The sequence below is a fragment of the Dermacentor silvarum genome, chromosome 1 (assembly GCF_013339745.2).
Source record: "Dermacentor silvarum isolate Dsil-2018 chromosome 1, BIME_Dsil_1.4, whole genome shotgun sequence".
NCBI classification, from domain to species: Eukaryota; Metazoa; Arthropoda; class Arachnida; order Ixodida; family Ixodidae; genus Dermacentor; species Dermacentor silvarum.
In genome coordinates, this window is record NC_051154.1 from 96,343,051 (window position 1) to 96,363,918 (window position 20,868).

General features: G+C 45.1%; 1 protein-coding gene across 1 annotated transcript in view; it reads right to left on the bottom strand.

Moving 5' to 3' along the window:
* Positions 1-1,486: 1,486 nt before the first annotated feature.
* The window catches only part of LOC119433044 (O-acyltransferase like protein), a 35,100-nt gene continuing 15,718 nt past the window's right edge, over positions 1,487-20,868 (bottom strand). The window contains exons 5-10 of the mRNA XM_037700196.2: positions 16,501-16,580; positions 13,843-13,968; positions 12,255-12,375; positions 8,338-8,524; positions 4,028-4,170; positions 1,487-3,077 (exon numbers count right to left, since the gene is read on the bottom strand). Of these exons, the coding sequence (XP_037556124.1) occupies positions 2,850-3,077; positions 4,028-4,170; positions 8,338-8,524; positions 12,255-12,375; positions 13,843-13,968; positions 16,501-16,580 (885 nt within the window). The 3' untranslated portion in view covers positions 1,487-2,849. The remainder of the gene's footprint in view (positions 3,078-4,027; positions 4,171-8,337; positions 8,525-12,254; positions 12,376-13,842; positions 13,969-16,500; positions 16,581-20,868) is intronic.

Consider the following 20,868-nt stretch of genomic DNA (forward strand, 5'->3'; position numbering starts at 1 on the left):
CAATGAAACTCCCCCTCGTTTTTAGGAGGTCACTTTTGTTTACTTCCAAAGCGAATAGTATTGCTAACTTGCTGAGTTGCTGAATTGGCTGACCAGAGGCGAGGAGCATGCAGAAGTGCAGAGGGTATCCGGTGGGCTGGGCTAGCGCAGTGAAAGAAAACCTGGGATCGAATTCACAAAACTTTTATTTCGTAAGTACTCTTTGCCATTGTCTGGTCATCTTCGCTAATAATATGTACAGCGTCAGCGTTGGCTGGAATTTGCTCTTACGGTGATTGGCCGCATCTTTTTTCCTTAGCTTTCTGTGTCTGGTAGAAAATCGCGGTGGCGGGCGACGAAAGGGTAAAAATGGAGCTAAAACGGATTCTCAGCGAAGAAAATTTAGCAGATCAATGTCGTGTACGTACCGAAAGGGCTCTACAATGTTATACTGCCACACACAAAAAAAATTGATATACGCACATAAATACATCCTAACCAGCAGCTCCGAGTAGCCAGTGCTAGAATGATCGGCAGACAGCTATCTTCTATTCATTTCGGAATGGGGCAGTCTCCGGCTATTCCGAAAATAATTCGATTTTGTTCGGCATAATCATGCACCATTAATGCGTACAAGCCACTTGGACGCGGTTGAACTTTCGCGGTTTTCCTGGCGTCGCGTGACAGACAAGCGAAGTGGGAGTGGCCCGAATTCTGGAACCCTGATTGTAGAAATGGAATAGAAAAGTTTGGAATAACTTTACGTTATAGCAACCTTGCCTCTTTTATCAAGTTTTAGAATGGCTCGTACGCCGGGTATCTGGTCTGTACTCTCACATTATTATATAACTGTCGTGCGTTGCAAAAGCCCGAGTTAGCTAACTCTAGCCGTCCTGTTTGAACTTAACCAACGTGAGTCTTCCTGACCACTTTTTGGGTAAATTCGCTACCAGATGTTTCCATGGCTTTTAGCAGCAGTGCATGATGAACTAATCGGGGACGGGAAAAAAACTACCATACCGCCTATAAAACTCTTGTTATACTGCTCAGCCACGAATTAGATTTTGGTTTTGATTCTTTAATGAATGTGACGGGCGCATTCGGATAGGCACGTAATGCAAACACGAATGTGTATACTTAGATTTATATTGGCAGAATAAAGAGATTTCAGTCATCAAACTCATTCCGGAGCACTTTTGTGCGGCGTACCTCACTGCCGACAGTGAAACTTTGGGAAAGGTCAGACAAAATTGGACTACGGTCGGTGACCTTATTTTGCTTGCGGTACAAGGTCGTCTATTATAAGAGCATGAAACTATGCGAGGATGGAAGCCGTCTGGGGAAGGAGGAAATAATGCCAACACTTCTTGAATATCAGCATGAACAACTAACATTGAAATTCAAGATATTTAAGGGTATTAGGACAAGTCATACGCTTGCCCCTTCATACATCATCCATCGACTTCTCATTCCGGCGTAGACAAAGTATTTGTGTTTTGGGCAGCGCGAATAACGAGTCAACACTCGGACACAAACGAGGATGATAAAACATTTATTTGGTGAATAGATCCTATATATTTGAAATGGAGGTGCTTGTGTTGCGTCATTCTTGATGATGTCCATGACGTGCTTGATATATCGATGCCATTTAACTAGAATAATCACAAGTATTACTGTCTTCATGAAGACAAAGAAGGCACCTTTCTGGCTAGGTGCCGGGTCGCTTGTAAGGGGCGTTGAGAAAACAAATGCTTGCAACAACCCGTTGCGCACGTGCATCTAACTTCATGCGTCGCGTCATGGAACCTTAGCACGTGACCGAGGTGGACAGGTAGCAGCGGTTTTAGGAGACCCAGTACGGCCCCACTCAAGTAGCAAGTTTCTGACATCGCGACTCGCCTTAGGTGCTCCAGGGAGGCTGTACGAAACTGGCAGTGCGCGAGGGAATAAAGCCGTAAACCCGCGAGTCACAAAGCTTCCGCGGTAAGGGCCTGCCGCTGAATCTGTTGTCGCTTGAAAGCGACAACAGAACCACTTTGCTTCTGTTCGAGCTCGGGTCGCAGCCGGCGCCCACTTCAACGGCATTCGAATGCAGGGTGCCACGATAAACCACTCCTTACGTCTCTCCTTCGCAGGAGTGTGAATCTTATCACAATGTCAATCGGAAATGGGGGCACATTCTCGCGAATCGAGGGCTCCTTGCAAACGCCAGGCGCGAACTCCTAAGGAGTTTCGTTCCTCCCTTTTTACCTCTTCTATGTACACTTCCCTCGAGGAACAAATATTGAAGTAAAATGACGATTGCAATGCATTCCCACTTATCAAGGTCGGCTTGTGAAGCATGGTCACTTCAGCGCTTTTATCATACGTTTCGCGCAGATAGAGATTCCCCGAAATTTAGATAACTGCGAAAAATAGCGTTAAAGGAGGGCGCAATGAGAGACGGGAACACGTACGTGGCGCTGATTACCAAGGATATTTGTACAGACGAAGAAGTATACAGCCCCTGGCGTCAATTGCGGCCTAAGAAATAAAAATTGCATCTATAAACGTAAAAGCAACTTTCTGCTGCATACTTTTCAACTGCAAAGATAAGCGGTCACTTTTTCTTTATCAACGCCATGCGTTATCGCCCTCCCTTTCGTCCTACTTTCGCAGGTTTTATAACCGGCATGGACTGACAGGCCTCAATCGGCGCCTCATACTTCTGGTACCTGGGGTGGCAGAAGTGCCCTCATGGTGGACGATATCGTCAAAGAGCTTTTGCTCCATATTCCCATGAAAAGGCTCTTCTGAAATTTGTACGATTCTCAACGCCGCCACAAGCCATCTGGTATCTAAGTATTCTCAAATCCTAGCCTAATCTACCCTCAGAAGCGCTCGACGACAAATCGCTTCTCTTTCTCTGCCGGTGTCATCTTTTCGACAGAACCGTTGAATGCGCCGTTGGTTTGTGCGTTGTTCTCAGAGTGTCGCTCCACAACGGCCTTAGACATGAAAATGTACTTCTCGATAAGGCCGATTGGACACTCAATCACCAAGAAGAGCACGTACGCCGCTATGTAGCTGAGCATCGTCGTGCCGAAAAACAGCATCACCTAAGGGAGGAGACGAAAAGAAGCATAAGCGTAATGAGACAGTACGTAGTAAGCGTACACTGGCAAATGCGTAGGATGTAACATAAAGCCTGCTCCTTCCATCCTGGTGCGTCTCTCCCGCTAACTAAACCGCCTTGACTAGAGAAGCGGTTCCTTTCTGGAACCATTAGAATAGCTTAAGTCACTGCATTGAAATTATGCCGCTCCAGTGTTACCAGTAGCCGCTTCAAAAAGAGTCTAATTCGGACCTTTGAAGTCTTGCACTAACACACAAGCGAGACTTTATTACTCAAAATTCACTCAGCGCAATGCACACATGTTCTTGGCAAAGTTTACTTCCCTTTTTCAGTCACTTTTCTTCAGTAGCCCGCACATAGCTTAAAGTTTTGTGCAATAGGATAATGTCATGTCTTCAAGTGCCGGCCAGTGCGACACGTTCACTTAGCTTGTTTGGTATTTAGATGGTAGATATTTGTTTTCTTTATTCTTAGATGAGCAATATATGAAGCTAGTATGTCGAGGTTGTGGGTTCGGTTCCAACTGGAGGCGAGTTGTATTTTTCTCCCATTTTCACCTGCTTTTTTCCGTATCAGTAACATGGAGCTTATCGCAAAATAATTTACAAAATATTGTTATATCTAAATTTTAAAAAATGATTTTCTTTATGGTTTTCTTGGCTTAATTACACGTTAACGTCATATTGTTGTTACTAAAATCAACGCTCCCAGTTTCTCAGATTCTTCTCAAAGTTGAACGAGCATATATATATATATTTTTTTTAAGTATCACTTAAGCATTTCTTTGAGAAGCCCTATGGAATATCTCTTCTCTCCGCAGTTAAATACGATGCGCAAGAGCACGGCTTTCCCTTAGTTATTATTAGGCGCCGCTAATAAAATGCACTCGAGGGGCTTCGTTTTTGACATTATGGTACAACAGTGGATGCTTACCATGGGAAAGTGGTGATACTCAGCGATCTCTCGCCGGTACGTTACTCGGATGGCGAGAATGAAGACCGAGGTCAGGTAGGCGCCCAACGAGAGCCTACTGAGTGGCACGAAGAACGACCATGATAGGAACTTGTTGACGACTCCTGAAAAATAAATCAAAGAAGCAACATAGTGTTAGGATAGTGGTATCCCCGTTCTTATTTATTTGTTTAACTATGCCTTGAACTCAAAGCGCCTTGAAATAAGGTATTGCTAAATAAACCCATTCACATCTCAAGTTAATTTTTTTCGGATATTTCAACATGCAGGTTTAAGAAATGCCCCTCCAGAAAGGAGATCTTATACAAAGAGATATTTCGAACACAGCGTGTTGGCCAAAGGTATCGCGAATACTTATTTTCGTTTCTTTTTTTTTTTTTTTCGTCTTTCTTCAGCCATAGTGATTTTCATTGTTAACTAAAAGCCTCATTTGAGAGTGTTGCTACAGATAGTATAGAGATTGGATGATGGCAACATATGAAGTCCATTCTCATCAATATATTGGTAACGAAATTTAATATTGATCAAGCTGTATAGGTTCTCACTGACGTTGTACATAAAAGAAATATTGGGCTCAGACGAAGACCCCGTAACCAAGGAACTAAAATTCTCGGGGCAGCGTCTGTTTACAAAAATTCTGGCGCATCTGACTAAAAAGTTGCTGCTTTTAAATTGATGGTGTTCACTAACCTCAAGAGTCAAAATTAAGAGAGAGAGAGAGAGAGAGAGAGAGATACTCGCTTCAGCGGTGGATTCTGAGGTTGCACGAGACGATCGCGTGCGTATACATACTGAAAAAGTTCCTAATAAACGCACTGTTGTTTTTTTCTTTGACTCCCATCGATGGTAGCAAGCATGAACTGTATGACATTCAGCAGTTTTAGACCGTAATGCATAGAAGTGCTAGCTTTAAAGTAAAGTGATACTCGTTTCACTGATGCAAATAAACACTCTGCGGTGCACTGACTACGCAACCTACAACGTCTTCTGCCACAAACTATTTATTGCCACAAAATAACGTTGGTCGAGACGCTGCCCGATTCAACACCAGCAGGTGGAACGACATAGGGGCCTTCATATATTTGATTATTTATTCTGGGCTTTGGAAGCTCGCTTGCATGCTATTATATGTAAAGCGTACTATTAAAATTGGCATGTAGCTACGTGCTTGCATGCCAAAGTTGCATTAACTGTCAACCCAGCCTTCGCTCACCTGTATTTTTCTTGTGTCTGCTATTTCGTCGCTTTTTTTTATTTCCTTTTTATACGGTGATGAGCTTTCTGTGAGCTGTCACAGAAAGCTCATCAGAAAGCTCAAACATAAATCTGTCTCCGCATCGTTCTTTATTAACTCCTGACACATATAACCCACCAAGCACGGAGACTGCCCTACATTTTGGAAAAGGTGAAACATTGCATAGAAAATTAATACCACGCTACCATATAAGCGCGTTGGCTTCCAAATTTAGCTCAGAGAAAAAAATGCTTGTCCACACTAAACAAATAAGTTCTTAAATTGATTTAATGACGCGAACACGATAACGCGTGGACACGAGTAGTCAAGTAATCATCAGATATGCAAAGCAACAACTGCGAAATTAAAAATATTACACCAGGTGTGATGACAAATGCATTTCAGGTAATTGAGTTCCCAACATTTGGAACGGGATGCTTTCTGACAGAGCAATGACATCATGCTGTGTAGTATCTAACCTAGATACCTGCCTCTTGTGGGTGAGTGGCCTATTATTATAATTTTCTTTTTCATTTGAAACCTTCACGGTTACTGCGCATTAGGTATAGATAACGTTGCCGATGCTGCTTCCATGTTCTTCATCAAGCAGTAATAAGCCCTGCTTCTGTAAACACCACCACTGCAAGCACATGGAACCGCACGTAGAAAAAACGTCTGACAGAAAGGAAAACGTTTCCCGCGGTCCTTCTCTTTCTAGCTTGTCTTTTTAAGAAAAAAGTTCCCCGGGAATTTGATTGAAAAAAGAAATGCAGTGGAACTGAGTGCTCATCAATATGCACAGTGGGCACTCGATTCGGGCGCCTGAATTGCCGAAAAAGAAATCTTGGACCCAGGCGGTATGTCTGAATTTGCATTCCGAGAAAAGAAAATTTTTTTTGTATTTTTTTGTGTTTTTTTTTTTTTTTTTGCTGGTACTCCATTTTTTGACGCGCTCAACATGAGCCTAGTTCATCGTGCGGTATGCAGACAGGATATGCGAACTACGCGAGAAGCGTACCACTTGGTTTAGCTAAAATTAGTTGTGGACAGAAAGGGATCAGTAGGGAAAGCATAGCTCCAGCGAGATTAGGCAAGCGTGATTCACGGGAATAACCTAACGGCAGGACCTGAAATGTGGCTATGTATTTAATGTGCACATATGTCCCGGCAACCTCTAATTTATTTATTTATTTATTTATTTATTTATTTATTTATTTATTTATTATTATTTATTTATTATTATTTATTTATTTATTATTTATTTATTTATTTATTTATTTATTTATTTATTTATTTATTTATTTATTTATTTATTTATTTATTTATTATTTATTATTTATTTATTTATTATTTATTTATTATTTATTTATTATTTATTTATTTATTTATTTATTTATTTATTTATTTATTTATTTATTTATTTATTTATTATTTATTTATTTATTTATTATTTATTTATTTATTTATTTATTTATTTATTTATTTAAAATAACCTCAGAGCCATGTGGCATTAAAGAGGGGAGTGGTTACAGAGTAGTAAATAATGCAAGTAAACTTCTAGACTTAAGTTTCAGCGCTGCCGTTTTGATGTTTTCGTTGTGTTTTCTCGATTTAAATGCGCTCCGTCAACTGTCTGAGGCTTACCATGTCACGTATAATTTACAGGTGCGCGAAAACATGAAAGACACCCGCCATGGTGGCTCAGTTAGCTAAGGCGTTGCACTGATGAGCACGAGGTCGCGGGATCGAATCCCGGCCGCGGCGGCCGCATTTCGATAGAGGCGAAATGCAAAAATGCCCGTGTGCTTGCGTTGTAGTGCACGTTAAAGAACCCCAGGTGGTCAAAATTAATCCGGAGCCCTCCACTACGGCGTGCCTCATAATCAGAACTGGTTTTGGCACGTAAAACTCCAGAAAGACGAAGAAAACATGAAAGACACCTTTGAAACTTTTACTGAAACGGTGGTGTATAACGCGCTGTTTCTATACCGTAAATGTGCTTCAGACAATAAGCTCCTGTATGTTATAACAAAGTCTTACAAACTGAAGATTGATGCTCTTGTTTTCATTGCAGAGACAATACACAAATCTACTTCAACGAGGCTAGTACAGATGGATTAACTTCAACTAAATTGCTTATGGAAAAGCCACACAAAGTTAATTCTCTAAGCGCGCTGCGGAAATCGGTGAACTGCGGTCACTGTCCCACAATATGTCACAAGGAAAGTTAATTGCCGACAACATTACCAGAAACATTTACACTCCAGTGTGCCGTCGCCCATTTCCTTACGCCGATTCCCACGCCTCCCTAGCCATATAAGCCTGCATCAGAAAACACAAATTGAATTACTGATGCTCTTTTCCAATAATGAACCCGTCAGCCGGGACAAGGAATAATGACATCGTTTGTAAGCAAGAATTCTAAAGAGCAGGCACCAGCCAATTGTGGGAGCCGGGTCTTTTTAGGTACACCCGAGAGCCCCCCTCCCGCCCAAAAAAATAATAATAAAAAAAGGAAAAAGAGAAAAACTTTCCCAACAGTACGTGCACAAAACTTTCCGCCCTTGAGCGATTTCGTCCTCTTCGCCGGCTCCTGGGCTGCCGTCCCGTCATCTTTTCTTGTCACATTGGCCAACGCCCTTGCGCCAGTCAGTCACAACGCGTTCTTACGTGACCTATGTTTTGTGAATATGTTCCAAATTCACAAAACCGCCCTCACTTCAGTACTAAATTGTACTGGGAGGGTTGACAGACCAAGAGCTCTTTTTTAATTTGGTTGATGGTGGTGCAAGGCCGTTCCTAGATGGTAGATCAATTTGTCTAGTTAAATCTGAAAGCGAATGACAGACTAGTCTTACTTTTTTTTTCTTTAGGTGCGTTCACAATATAACACGCGTAAGAAGATCCCCAGCCCATGGCAAGCAGTTTTGCCCATCTAAAGGCTTTGTGAAACCGGCACCTCGGGCCCCGTTCCACGCGAAGTTACGCGCGTGAGAGTATCAATAAATGAAAATGAAATGAAATGCAATATTATTACCTGCGCGTCCGGTGACGCAGGCGAAAATGAGCCAGCCGACAGCCACGGCCCAGGCGGTGCGGTGCAGGCCAGCGTACAGGCCAGCCTCCAGCTGGCTGGGGAAGTTGCCCTTCTGCCACTCGTACGGCACCATGATCACGCACAGCGCGATGGCAGTCGACGCCATCCACAGCCCGGCCTGGACGACCTGCGGGGCGGCGTGTGGCGGCAAAGGTCAGCACAAAGGCCCGATGAAAGAATCAGCAGATGCCGCGCAGCCCGTGTTGCAGTGATCACCCATAGTCCCAAGAGGAGACTGGTGGTTCCGAACGGGGGAACCGACGGCAATAAAGGCCGCCCCAAATGCCAGCAACAATGTCCGTTCATCAGCGAAGCACGAGCTCTGTCCTAGTGAATGCTTGTTTTTTGCTTAATCAGCTGGCTTCGAAAAGGCGCCTCCGTATCTGCGAAGGGTCACTGCCGTATACTACAGCAGGATTCCGAGGAGTTGATAGAGAGCTTTTGTAAGTTATTTTCCTCTCTCGTCTCTATGGCAGCAGAAGCGATAATTATGCTAGTCCTTAGCTTCAATAACGACTGAAGGTTTCAAAGCTCATTTAATCAATGCGAAAGTTCTCAGAACTGGAAAGAACTCTTCAAAAAAAAAAAAAAAGCCAGTAGAATGCAAAAGCAGGGGGAACGTTAACTAAATGTAAAGGTCAGGGCTGCTCCAAACAAAACAAAACAAAAAAGCTTTATGAAATATTCGCCCATTTTCCGTGCTCGCAGCACCACCTAAGTGGCATTTAAGCCATGGTAACAATAGGAAAAAAGGCAGAAGAGGTTTTTAATCACAATTTAAGCACTGAGCAGTCTATTAGGCCTATAAATATAGGCCTTCGCACTTCTTGAAACCCTCTTAACTCCCCAAGTGCAGGGTAGCAAACCAGACGTGCGTCTGGTTAAGCTGCCCGCCTTTCCTTTCTTCTATTTTTCTCTCTCTTGACTGTTAAGGAAAGTTCTAAACTTGTAGTTTGTACCCACCGTGGTGATTAAGCCGTTTCCATGGCGCTACTCTCTATCCGCGCGGCAAGACTGCGTGCATGAAGTCATCAATCATTTCGACTCGCACTTGCATGCTCGCGTTTCACCCTGGCATGTGCTCAACCGCGTGGGGAGCCACGACTGGTCTATAGAGGAGGAAATGCGCGCTCTCCTCCTCTAGCCCGGCCGTGATGTTAGAGTGATCCCTAAGTCACTCTAGTGGGTTGGAATGGGGTCGATCCCGTGACCTCTGGCTTGGATCAAGCCACCATTTTTCTCGGCTCGCCCTCGCGCAAGCAGCACACATCACGTGACTACCAACATGCGGTGCACGAGCCGCTCATCCTCCTCGCTGTTGGACTTAATTAGGCGCAGCACGGCGAAAATGCCTCTGAATATCCGTATAATTGTTATCCCAATAAAATATATGGACCAGTGCTCCCGCAAAGCCCCAGCACAATTGTCTAGAGCACGGGAGTCGATAGGCTTAAAATGGGGTGCCTTCATGCAAGTAGGCTTAGAACTACGTTTGCTTAGAACTACGTTTGCGCCATTGTGTGGCACACACGAAGTCTTCAGAACAATCGACAGCCCACTTGAACTCTTCGCTCCGTCTTTGCATCCCACCGGAACTCCGCCAACGCAATGCTACCCTGCTTTGTCAACTATGGCTAGGAGTAACCTTTACAAAATCGTTTGCCTTCCGTGTCGGAATGGCTGGCAACGCGGCCTGTGAAGAATACTGTGCTCTCGAGGACACGCTTGAATACGTTTTGTGCGACTGGCCTCATTACATTGTACAGAGACAAACGCTAACGACTACGCTAACTCCTATCGACGGCAGACGATTGTCAGAACAAATAATTTTAGAATACCGACCTCACAAGTTGTCGTTGCAGAGGGCTACGAATGCATCGTTGCAATTCTTACGCACAACAAACCAGCATGAGTGACTGTTGCACTGACAAGTATGAAGTGTTATCCTGTGCTGTGAACAGCAGAGCTTGTCTGCATCCTCTGTTTCTCCCTGTCTATATTTCCTTCTTATCTTTCTACAGCCCCCTAACTCCCCCCTCCCTCCAGTGTAGGGTGGCAAATTTGATTTTTATTCTGGTTAACCCAATCTGCATTTCCTTTCTTTCATTTCTTTGCCTTTGCGCCATATACTGTAGGCCACTGGTTCGCGAGGCCACTTGTTCTGAACATCAGTTCCCGGATAAGCTGGTGACCGCTACAACTGTATACAGTTGTAGCGGAATATAAATCAGTATTTTACACAGAAACAAGTATACTTGTTTCTGTGTAAAATACTGATCGATATTTGTTGATGAAAATACTTATGCGGAGGTGCTTCTTGCATTGAGTTATAAACGATAAGCATCAAATCGAGCACGTAGCCACGCTTGTAAAGAAACTGTTGATATATGAACGGATTTTCTGGGAAGCAAATCAAACACCTTTTTTGGCTACCTTATGATTTCTGCAGTAAAGCTCCGCTAAGGATTCGTGAAAACTATGTCAAGCCAATCATGCAAAGAAAAAAGTGGAGAAGCTTCTGAAAAAAGTTCTGGATAATGTTCTTGACATGTTTTACGGTAAGAGCACGCGAGGCGCGCATTTCGCCTTCCTGCAGCCGCCCACCGATACCGCCCTGAACGTCGTAAAACACGGTGGCATGGCTAATGGACCCTGAGGGCGCTTAGAAAATTCCTGCGCAGCCGTTTGCGTTGCAAAACAGCAATATCTGCACTGTGTACAAGCATTCTTCGTGTCTTTAATGTCTCAGCCCAGCAGGACGCAGTCAAATACAAAGAGTGAAGCGCACTGGCTGAAGGCACAGTTCCGCGCGTAAAGAAAGCAGTATATCTTCTAACCCTTAAAGCAAGCAACTAATTTTATGCGCGTGCAAAAAGAAACTACAGCTCTTGATTCCTAACTTATGCGCATAGAACAGCCTCAAAAGAATGTCCCTTTCGAGTTTGCCAAGGATAGAGAAAGTAAAAATGTCTGTTGTAACTTGTAGCACGCGCAGTGCACTTCTCTTTTCATTCCCATATGGCATACGCGTTCTGCTAAAAAGGCAGGACACCATGACGAGGTGAGTCAAGGTACCCTCATTATTATGTTCAGCGACAAAGAAGTAAGCTTATTTAACAACTAAGCGCCATGCACTTCGACTATAGCATTTCCCGCAACACGCATCCTTCGCCGCAACTCGAAAGTACTTGCGTTGCCGGTCACGTCAACTGCGCACGCCCTTTGTACCATTTCCTGAAGGGACGCGGCACCAGACACTTGCCGTTCGCTTTTCATTCTCAATGTGTGGGTTTCATACCACGTTCGAAGCATCAGTGGACGCTTGTCGCAATTTTGGCCCTCACAGAGTAAGGAAACTTCTTAAGCGAGAGCCTCTCGCCAACCATCTACAAATTGTGCGACATGGCGCGTCTAAGAGTGATGGTTGTGTAGCTGTATAACGTTTTCGATGGTTGAATGTTCAGCTAACGCACCTTCGAGGTTTCTCAATTGTTTCTTGTTTTGTGGCCGTTGTGTTTGCGCTCATGATGTACAAGTACAGGGGCGTGCACGAGCATACGCATTTAAACGCCTCCCATAAATTTCAAAATTGAAGGGGGTGCTTCCGTATACGGATGTCCCGGATTGAAAGCAAAATCCACACGTGACAAGAGCAAAATGGTGTGCCCTAGGAGATATAGAGAGGGAGAGGGAAAAACAGGGAGTCCAACCAGAAATACGCCTGGTTGAGAACCTTATACGCATAGGCCGAGGGAAACGTGCACAACAATTCTGCTTTGGCGGAATGGGCGCAAACACGATACGGTGCAAACTCGATACGGCGCCGGTGGAAGGTCAAAGAATGTGGCAAGCCATACCTTACTAATCTTGACGTGCTCGTACTTGAGGGTCAGGTAGCCGAACAAGATTCCGATGCAGTAAGACCCGACGTGCGTGAACGGCTTGATGTACACGAAGTCCACCGTGTTCGAAGGTCGCCTGCAGAAACACGCGGCATTTTGTCGACTCATAGCTACACTAGGAGGCAGGCATTAATTGCCTACCAAAATTATGATTTGGTTGGCCGGCCAGGGCTTTCAAATGGTCAGGACATTGATGTCATTCATTTCATTCGAGGAAAATAAATCGGCCACGCAGGCGCAACTAAAGTATCACTGTGATTGTTGAGACAGTTCATACTCAGATATACAGTAGTAAGCCAACAGATAATTGAACATAAAGTCACTACATAGTTAGTACAGTTGCGAAGAGAGCTAAATCTGCTATTGAGGAGCTCCTTAAAGGCACACTTTAGATAATTATAAACTACATACCGTAGTAACTACATATGCCGGCGTCCAGCCCTAATTCGCCTGAGACCCTTCTGCAAACTGGCAACCGTGGAAGGGCCTATTCGTGCCTCGCACGTCTGTCTCCAGTGCCCTCAACTAAATCTCACTGGTTCGTGCCACTCGGCGTTCACGCAGCATGCATCCTCGGCAGCGATAATGGACGTGATTACATTAGCTGCTGTAATAAGTGGAAAGATGAAGTAAGAAGCAGGGCCCGTAATCACAAAACATTTCTCACATAAGTTCCGTCCCTGTTTAACTATTGCTAGGGCACTGGTCTCATTATCGCATCGATCGCTATCATGTTCAGCGGGCGCTGGCAAAAGCCGGTGGTTCGAAGCGCTCAATGCATTGAAATCAGGCGCTCAAGCTACCTATTGGCTGGATTCCGCATTTAATTTCTGCAGTTTCAATACATCTTTGAACATTACAAAACATTTTCATGGATTGCGCGCTTACATTTTCATTTGACGTGCTCCAGTAGTTAGTCACATTTGGAAATAAATTCAGGAATTAATGCCATATAAAGTTAGGTAGGTGCTCAAAAATAACGTGAGACGGAACACATGATTTCGTTGGCGCAAATTAAATTGTCACATGTTGAACACTTCGTTGTAGACAACTCGTGCATGTCGCTGCAATATGCAACATGACTAATAACCTCACTCACCAAAGATAATTAAGACGCCGCTTATAAGCAGATATTACTCTGTAATAGATGACGGTAGCAGCTGGAACTGATTCGGAATGAAAGTTTACTGTGCGCTTAGTATACACTTTCTATGGATAGCTGGTTAAACTAATTTCCAGTTCACGCGCCCAAGAGCAACTGGTGCTCTTCCCAAAGTATATTTTATCTCTCTCATTTTACAACTAGCGAGATTGGCGCATGGAAGGAGGTTCGGAAGTGGTGGTGGAGTGCAGAGAAGAGGCGAATCGCCATCTGTCGCTTTGCCAGTCAGCGGGGGTGTTTGCTACAAAGTGGAGATTTTGCCGACAGGAATACGGCTGCGCACAAGTAATCCTTACCCAACCCACGCCCTTTCAAGCTGCCTGAAGGCGACGCGACAGGTCCAACAGATGCATCGACTGCGGCTGACGCCTTTATACTTACGCTTGGTTCGGGTCGGAGAGCAGCAGCGGCAGAGGCTGGTAGTCGAGCGTATACGTCTGGAAGATGACGTAAGCGGCCGTGGCCACCGTACTGCCCAGCAGCAGGAACACGCCCAGCTTCTCCCTCCTGTGAGGAGCCGGCCAGCGCGAGCCGGAGGATAGTGAGTGCGCAAGAAAGAAGAAAACACCACCACGTTGAGTCCTTAATCCAAACAATGAGGACAAAAGTAAAGAGGCACTGAAGATGGGCCCCGGTATATGCGGCGTGAGGTTTGGCAATGCGGGGGCACACTGCTCGAATCTTGCAGGCACTGATCCCGCGTCCCAGTTTCATGCAGTTGCGGCATTATAGAGCCTTCGGGATGAAAGGCCGCACAGGATATATGAAGTGGCCCACATTAACATTTAGGCGTAATCTTCATGTAAAGTGCGCTGCGTAGACGAGAAACATCAGCGACGACGACAAGTCCATTTACTTGTTTGACAAGAAGTGGCAAGTCAATGCTCAGAATGGCCGAATACGTGTTGTATGAAAACAAGCCAGCTTTCTTCGCTTGGCCGCTTCTGGAGTTTTACATGTTCTGCGCTTTTTCTTTCCATGTTTCTCGCATATGACGCTTCCTAATCTTTACGCTTCCGAGAGCACTTGTCAACAATTCCTTATGGCCGAACCCTCGCGTGCGAATTATTATTGCCACATTTGTGTCCTCCAATATCTAAGTTGTCCGGATTACCATACCGGACATGTTGCCATGTTATACTCTCCAGGTGTCATTAAAGACCTTTCTTAACCACTCACTGTTGTCCTTCATTCAGCTATTAAAGGGAGCGTTCGCGAAAAATTACACGATAGTGCTCACATTTTGAGAGAACCAGCAATGATATTAGCGATGTTTTTCGTTGCGCTGCAGCCAACGTTAAGGTTGCGCTGCAGCCTACTTTTTTCCAGCTGAAAAGCAGTGTTTTGAAAACAAGTCAGCTACCATCGCTTCGCCGCTACTCGAATTAGACGTATTTCTTTAGCATTTTTTTTTTTCGTGCTTCCTGCATATGACGCTTCTCATCGCTTCTGCTCTAGCAAGCAGTAGTCAACTGTGCCGGGTGGCAGAATTGTCGTTTACGGAAGTGATCATTACCATCTGGGTCCTCCGATATATTTGTCTTCCGGATGATCATGCTGGAAATATTGGCTGTTTTATACAGGTTTTATCCCATGGTCGTTCATAACCGCCAATTGTGTTCAAGTATTTACTTGTTGAAACATTTCACAGAAAGGCAAAGACGCGCTTAGTGCCCGCAAGAACAGGCATTTGCATGGTTTTCACTCAATGTCGCGCTGTGGCCTATTTTTGCTTTGTGACATGTAATGTCTGAAAACAAGCGAGCTTTCTTCGCTTCGGCGCTTCAAGAGTTGGAAATGTCCCGCGCATTTTTTCGTGCTTCCCGCATGTAATGCTTCCTATTGTTTCTGCTCAAGAGGACATTTCTTAGCTGTACCATCTGGACACGTCTTTTTGAGAAAAAAATTAGCATCTTTTTTGGTTCTCTCGTATCTTAATCTTTTGGAACGCTGAGTCGCGTACCTCAGGACGTTCATTAAAGTTTTCCATCCATCCATCCATCCATTATGACGAACACATTGTTAGGCTATCCTCTGCAGGTGTACTCAATGATCGTTCTTAATCATCGCATTTAATGACACAGTCAGCTGTTCGAAGAAGATCTCGCGGAAAAGGCATCGATGCGCTCACCATTAAAAAGAAAGAAAAAGAAAGGGAAAGACAGGATGGTTTTTGCTCAAGGTCGTACTGTGGCCTACTTTTGGTTTGTGACAATATTGCATGTAAAGAAGTCGGTCTTCTTCACTTCGTGGCATCGGGAGTTAGACATATTCTGCATATCCTGTCCGTTATTCTTCTCGCGGATGACACTTCCTATTCTCTTCTGCCCTAGGGAGCAGTGTCGCAAAACTTGGAGCCAGGGGAGGACGTCGCGCATCTAATGCGGTTAGGCTGATGCGATGCAGGCCGGAGACGTCCAGGCCGACAGCTTTCGGCGAGCAGCCGTGAAAGCGTAAGGCGCGCTGGGCTTTCCTTTTCCAAGGATATGACAACATTTATTCACTCGAACGCGCAAGAAACGTTGACACCGCTGGGCGTCCTGTTTCTCCTTGGCGGGCTTTCCGATTACAGCGGGCCGAATTTCGTCACTTCTGCAGCGCTGCTTACGCGGCGATAGACAAATGTTGCTTCAACATTTACTTTCTGATTCACTGTTTCTCCTACAGTGAATAAAATGTCACGGCACTTGTTCTCGCTTTTGGGTGTGGGCTTTGACGGGTTAGTGATGAAACAGCGGTGGCAAATGCGGCGATCAACAACGACAAAGTAACTCGAAAAATAATGACAGTACGCTAGGACAGAAAACGGAGAGGTAGATAGAAATTCATAAAACAAACGACGAAAGAAGGTCACATTTAGTGGCCTTTCATCATGTCCCCACAACGCGACCGCTTTCCTCGACGCCAGGACGACACCATGCAGGAAGCATGCACATTTCATCTCGCGCGTCATGCAAACATTAATCGCTTCAGTGGCCTGCGATCTTCAGTCATTTGATTCAGTGCAGGACTTAAGCAAGTGCTATTAATTCAGCTCACCTGATCATGATGAGGGGCACTGCGCAGAACACCATGTAGAGTTGCCAATCAACGCTGATGTACCAGTAAAACGGGTTGCACTGCGAAGTAAGCAAAATGAAGCAGTTGTTCGTTTAGAGCTTCGGCGGAGAACTCCTGGATGAAAGTACTCTTAATTGCCCTAATTTCATTAGCAAAACAAGTACTATTTCTCCGCAGTGGCCTAACGAAAGTCCTGCCATGATTTTATATCTTCATTAAACGCTCATACTAGGTAAATATATTAAGAAGCTTGTTTGGGGGCTTTTTATTTTTTTCCAAGGGCACATTCCAATCAACGCTGCCTCAAAAAGAAATAGATAATACGGTGAAGAACACCTTCATGCTGGACTTTATCTCCTTCAGTTTATCAGTTGACGCATTTGAAGGAAAAAGCGTCACCCCAACCACTTCCCGGCTCGCCCGCCCTAATCACTCAAATTACTTCCTCATGAAGCTTTCTTTTAGTGTGGAATGCTTAAATGAAAAGAGATTTAAAAAAGGAGAATAAGGTTGAATGCCGGTTGAGTTTGCGCCTAATTAGGCAGGTTGGCATACAGTATAGATGACACACGACTGACGCTAAAGCTTATGCCAGATGTTGTGCGCTGGTGGGCATGAAAAAAAATCAACTGCCACTGAGCCATCCCCTACTGCGGCTTTACGGTTTTAAAAACGTGTATACGCTTTTCAATACCGACAAACTGCAATCTTCAAACACTGCACACCACTAGTACTGTAGTTGACGTGTACGCAACAATATCCTATATAGAAACCGAAAATAATATTGTTGTGTAATATACGCAGCGCACATGGTAGAATGCATAAGTACTTACGACACCTGTGCTTTCGTCAGCATGCACAGCTTAAGTCTCGTTTTCATTTTCTTTGAGCTTTTCTGGGCTCGCATTCACAGAAAAGTGCTTACTCTAGAACTCTTCGCAAGAGCAGAGGCGAGCCAAAAGCAAGGAAGGAAATATTTGCGAAGGGGGCTTGCCAATAGCAAACAGCACTTAAGAACAAAGCTTTGCCAATTAGATCTCTCAATTATAGCTTCACCATTCATGGCACTGGTTGGCTAACGATAAATCGTCTTGGCAATCAGTCCAGCAACAATAATTTCTTTCTGAATATCTAATAAATAACAAGAATTGCAGTGACATTATATTATATCCAAGGCACGAACCATGGCTTAGAAAACATTATCCGTTTCCCCCTTTCTGTTTATATGTAGCGTAAACGTTATAGCGTAAATACATGACCCACAACCCGCCCAACGAAAAACCTCTCTTCAACTAATGAGCGCCTATCATTTGACACTATGTCTTCCCAACGAGAAGGCTCGATCTCAAATTTAAAAAAGGCATCCTCGCCTTCCTTTTAAGCACCCAGCCTTGGTAGTATGCGAGAAAAAGAAAAACGATTCCTCTTTTCCTGTTCTAGGCGCTCAAAGTAAACAGTTCCAGTAAATGAAATATTCTTCGAGAATGCGCAAAAACCTTTATTCAACTCCAAAAATATGACAGCTCTTTCGGGTGGGGGTCAGGTGACCGAGCGACCTTTATTATTTATGTCGACCGCAAATTTTTACGCTTAAGTTGCGACGCGCATTTTGTTGTCAATATATTGCGTGGTGCGGCTTCTCACGTTGCATCAGACAGAAAAGAAAAACAAGAATGCTCTCGTTTGGGATACAGGGAGTGAGAGAAAGGAAATAAATACAGCAACCAAGTGTGTGGACCTCCTCCAAAGGGTGTGAGGAAGGCAAAACCGTTGTAGCGAGCGGCACAATGATAGAGCTGCAGCGTGCTCGACCTGCACCTCGCCAAGCCTCGCCCAATAAAGGCGCCTTGTTAACCTATGAAACCGTGTACTTGCCGGACAGCTGTAGCACTTCCTCCAGCGGCGCGGCTCAAGCGGCGCGCACTTCTGCGAGGCTCTGCCGTCGGGCGCGGCGCCGCTCCAGCGCGCAGCAGGTTTTATGGGCACAATTAAGCCCACGCGCCCGGGAAATTTCTGGAAGCGCCGCCCCCTCCAGCGCCCATCTTCTCCCTAAGCCTCCTAAAGACCCTCGTTCGACTCGTCGTCCGGAGCAAGGCCCTGAAAGCACGCTGAAGGATCGCGCGGAACTTGTTTTTTCTCTTTCTTTATTCCCTCTCATTAAGCCAGTCTGCATTTTTTATGTCATTCTTTACGTGTTGCCATTGTTCGCTTGCCTCCTTTTATTCCCCCCCCCCCTCCTCCTTTTTTTTTCTCCTCGTCTTACGATCCCGTGATCAAGGATCCCGTGTCTGTGGACTCCTTTTCTTGCCATTCGTGAGTCTGTCACTCACTCTGACTGCAGCGGTGGAAGCGAGGACCCGCGCTGACAATTACAGCTACACAGCCGTGTCGCATTCGCGCGCGCGGACCATCCAAAAATGTGCGGCGCCCGCAGAAAGCCGAGCGCGCCACAGTCGCGTGCGCCGAGTTTCGAAGCCCACTGCATGGCTGCTGCTGTTGCAGCTGGTAGGACACCGGTTGGCCCGGAGAGGAAGCGGACTTGGTCTATCCGGGATGGGGGGAGGCTGGGCGCAGAGCGCAATTCCCCCGTCTCCGAAGAAGAGCCGGGGCAAAGCCGCGTGATAAATACGCGGGACTCCACCGGCTGACTACCGGGACTCGAGTGTCCCCCGGGGGGCTTTTCTCCTCCGGTCGGCGTCGTCGTCGTCATGCCTGACAGCGGAGGAAGCTTGGCTCGGATTGCGGCCGCAGGGAATAAAGAAGGAGCTCTGGGAGGAGGGTGTGCAGTTAGGGATGCATCGGCTGTCCACCCTTTGTGCATTCGCGCCGCGGGCACACCTTCCATGCGAGAAGAACTTGATTTGACATGAAAACGGGCCGAGAAGTGCTAGCTTGTGGAACGAATGAAAGTGTGTTATTGAATCCTCGCAGTGTTCCAATGCCTCGTTTAAAAGTGCTCTTCTTTTCCTTTTTTTTTTACTTCTTTTTTTCCTAGGTAGCATTGGCCAACGGCTGGGAAACTGCTAAAGAGGGGGAGGGTAAGGGGGGGGGGGGGTTGGCTGCCAACTATCGTGGCCAGCCATAGAAGGGGAATAGTCGGGTCAAGGTTGTTCACGAGCTACGTCAGCCTATGAGTGTACAAAAGACGTGGGACCGAGGTTTCTGTACGATCATTCTCCATGGCCGCCTGCGACAGGTTGGTATGCGAAGTGGGAACTACATCGTGCTCAAGTATGTCGCCAACGTGCTGTATCAGGCGCACTCAAAAGCAACTTCTCACCTTTCGACCCCAGCATGAGGCGATACTGAGGAGATGAGGAGATACTTTTGTTATCACAGTTTGTCACCGCTAAAAGTCTTTCATATTTCTGCGATGACGCATTCACTTCATATTTCTCCGCAAAACGTTGACACATTCAGTTCATGAAATATAAACAATTGCGAAGGCTTCCAAAAACGCATGTCTTCTGTGATGCACGCACGTATAAAACAGCCCTATTTTAAACTTAAGAAAGCAGACTGCGTGGACATAAACTTTGGGAATGGTTCCTAATCGTCTTGTTACAGTATCCGCATGAGGTACACAAGAATTGATATGACATATTTTTATTCACCGTTTAGTTCTACATCGTTAAGAACGACATCCTGTAGGACTGGTAGTAGTAGTAGCGTTGTCCTAGAGAGTTCTGTAATATCCCCTTCACTCATCACAGATACATTAGTGAACGCGACTTGTATTTACTACAGCTCTGTCCAGTGGGGGCAAAGAAAAATGTCATGGACCTTGAGCTGCGCGGCTCAATTTCTTACCCTCTGTGCTTACTCAATGTAGCTCCGTTGCACTTCAGTCAGCAGAGTATCGCTACGCACAACCATTTACAAATGTACTGCCATGTTTGACTGGATGTTCGGCATGCTGAATTCCGTAAGCAAAGTGAAGGAAAAGCATTTTCTTCGTCATAATGTCTGCACTCAATGATGAACTTGATCATCTGGTTTGAACCAGTTATTCAATTATTCCTGTTAAACAAGAGAGAAACGACTGACGGTGCACTAAACCAATATGTAAATATCCTGTATATACAAGCCCCTCCCGACCCCCTTTCCGCCCCACTAGAGTATGCACAAAGAATCATCCCATCATCTTGCATTTTTTTCAATGAAGTCTGGAGCACCTTGGAATAAAATTATGGAACTTTTACGCATTTACTGACAAGGAAGAAACAGGATTATGGTAAATGGTATATAGGATTTTCCGATAAGAATAACTCGTGAGTGAATGGGCGTATCACCTAAATACACGAACCCGTATTCCTAAAGCTTTCCTTGTGTACGAGAGTTTCCTCA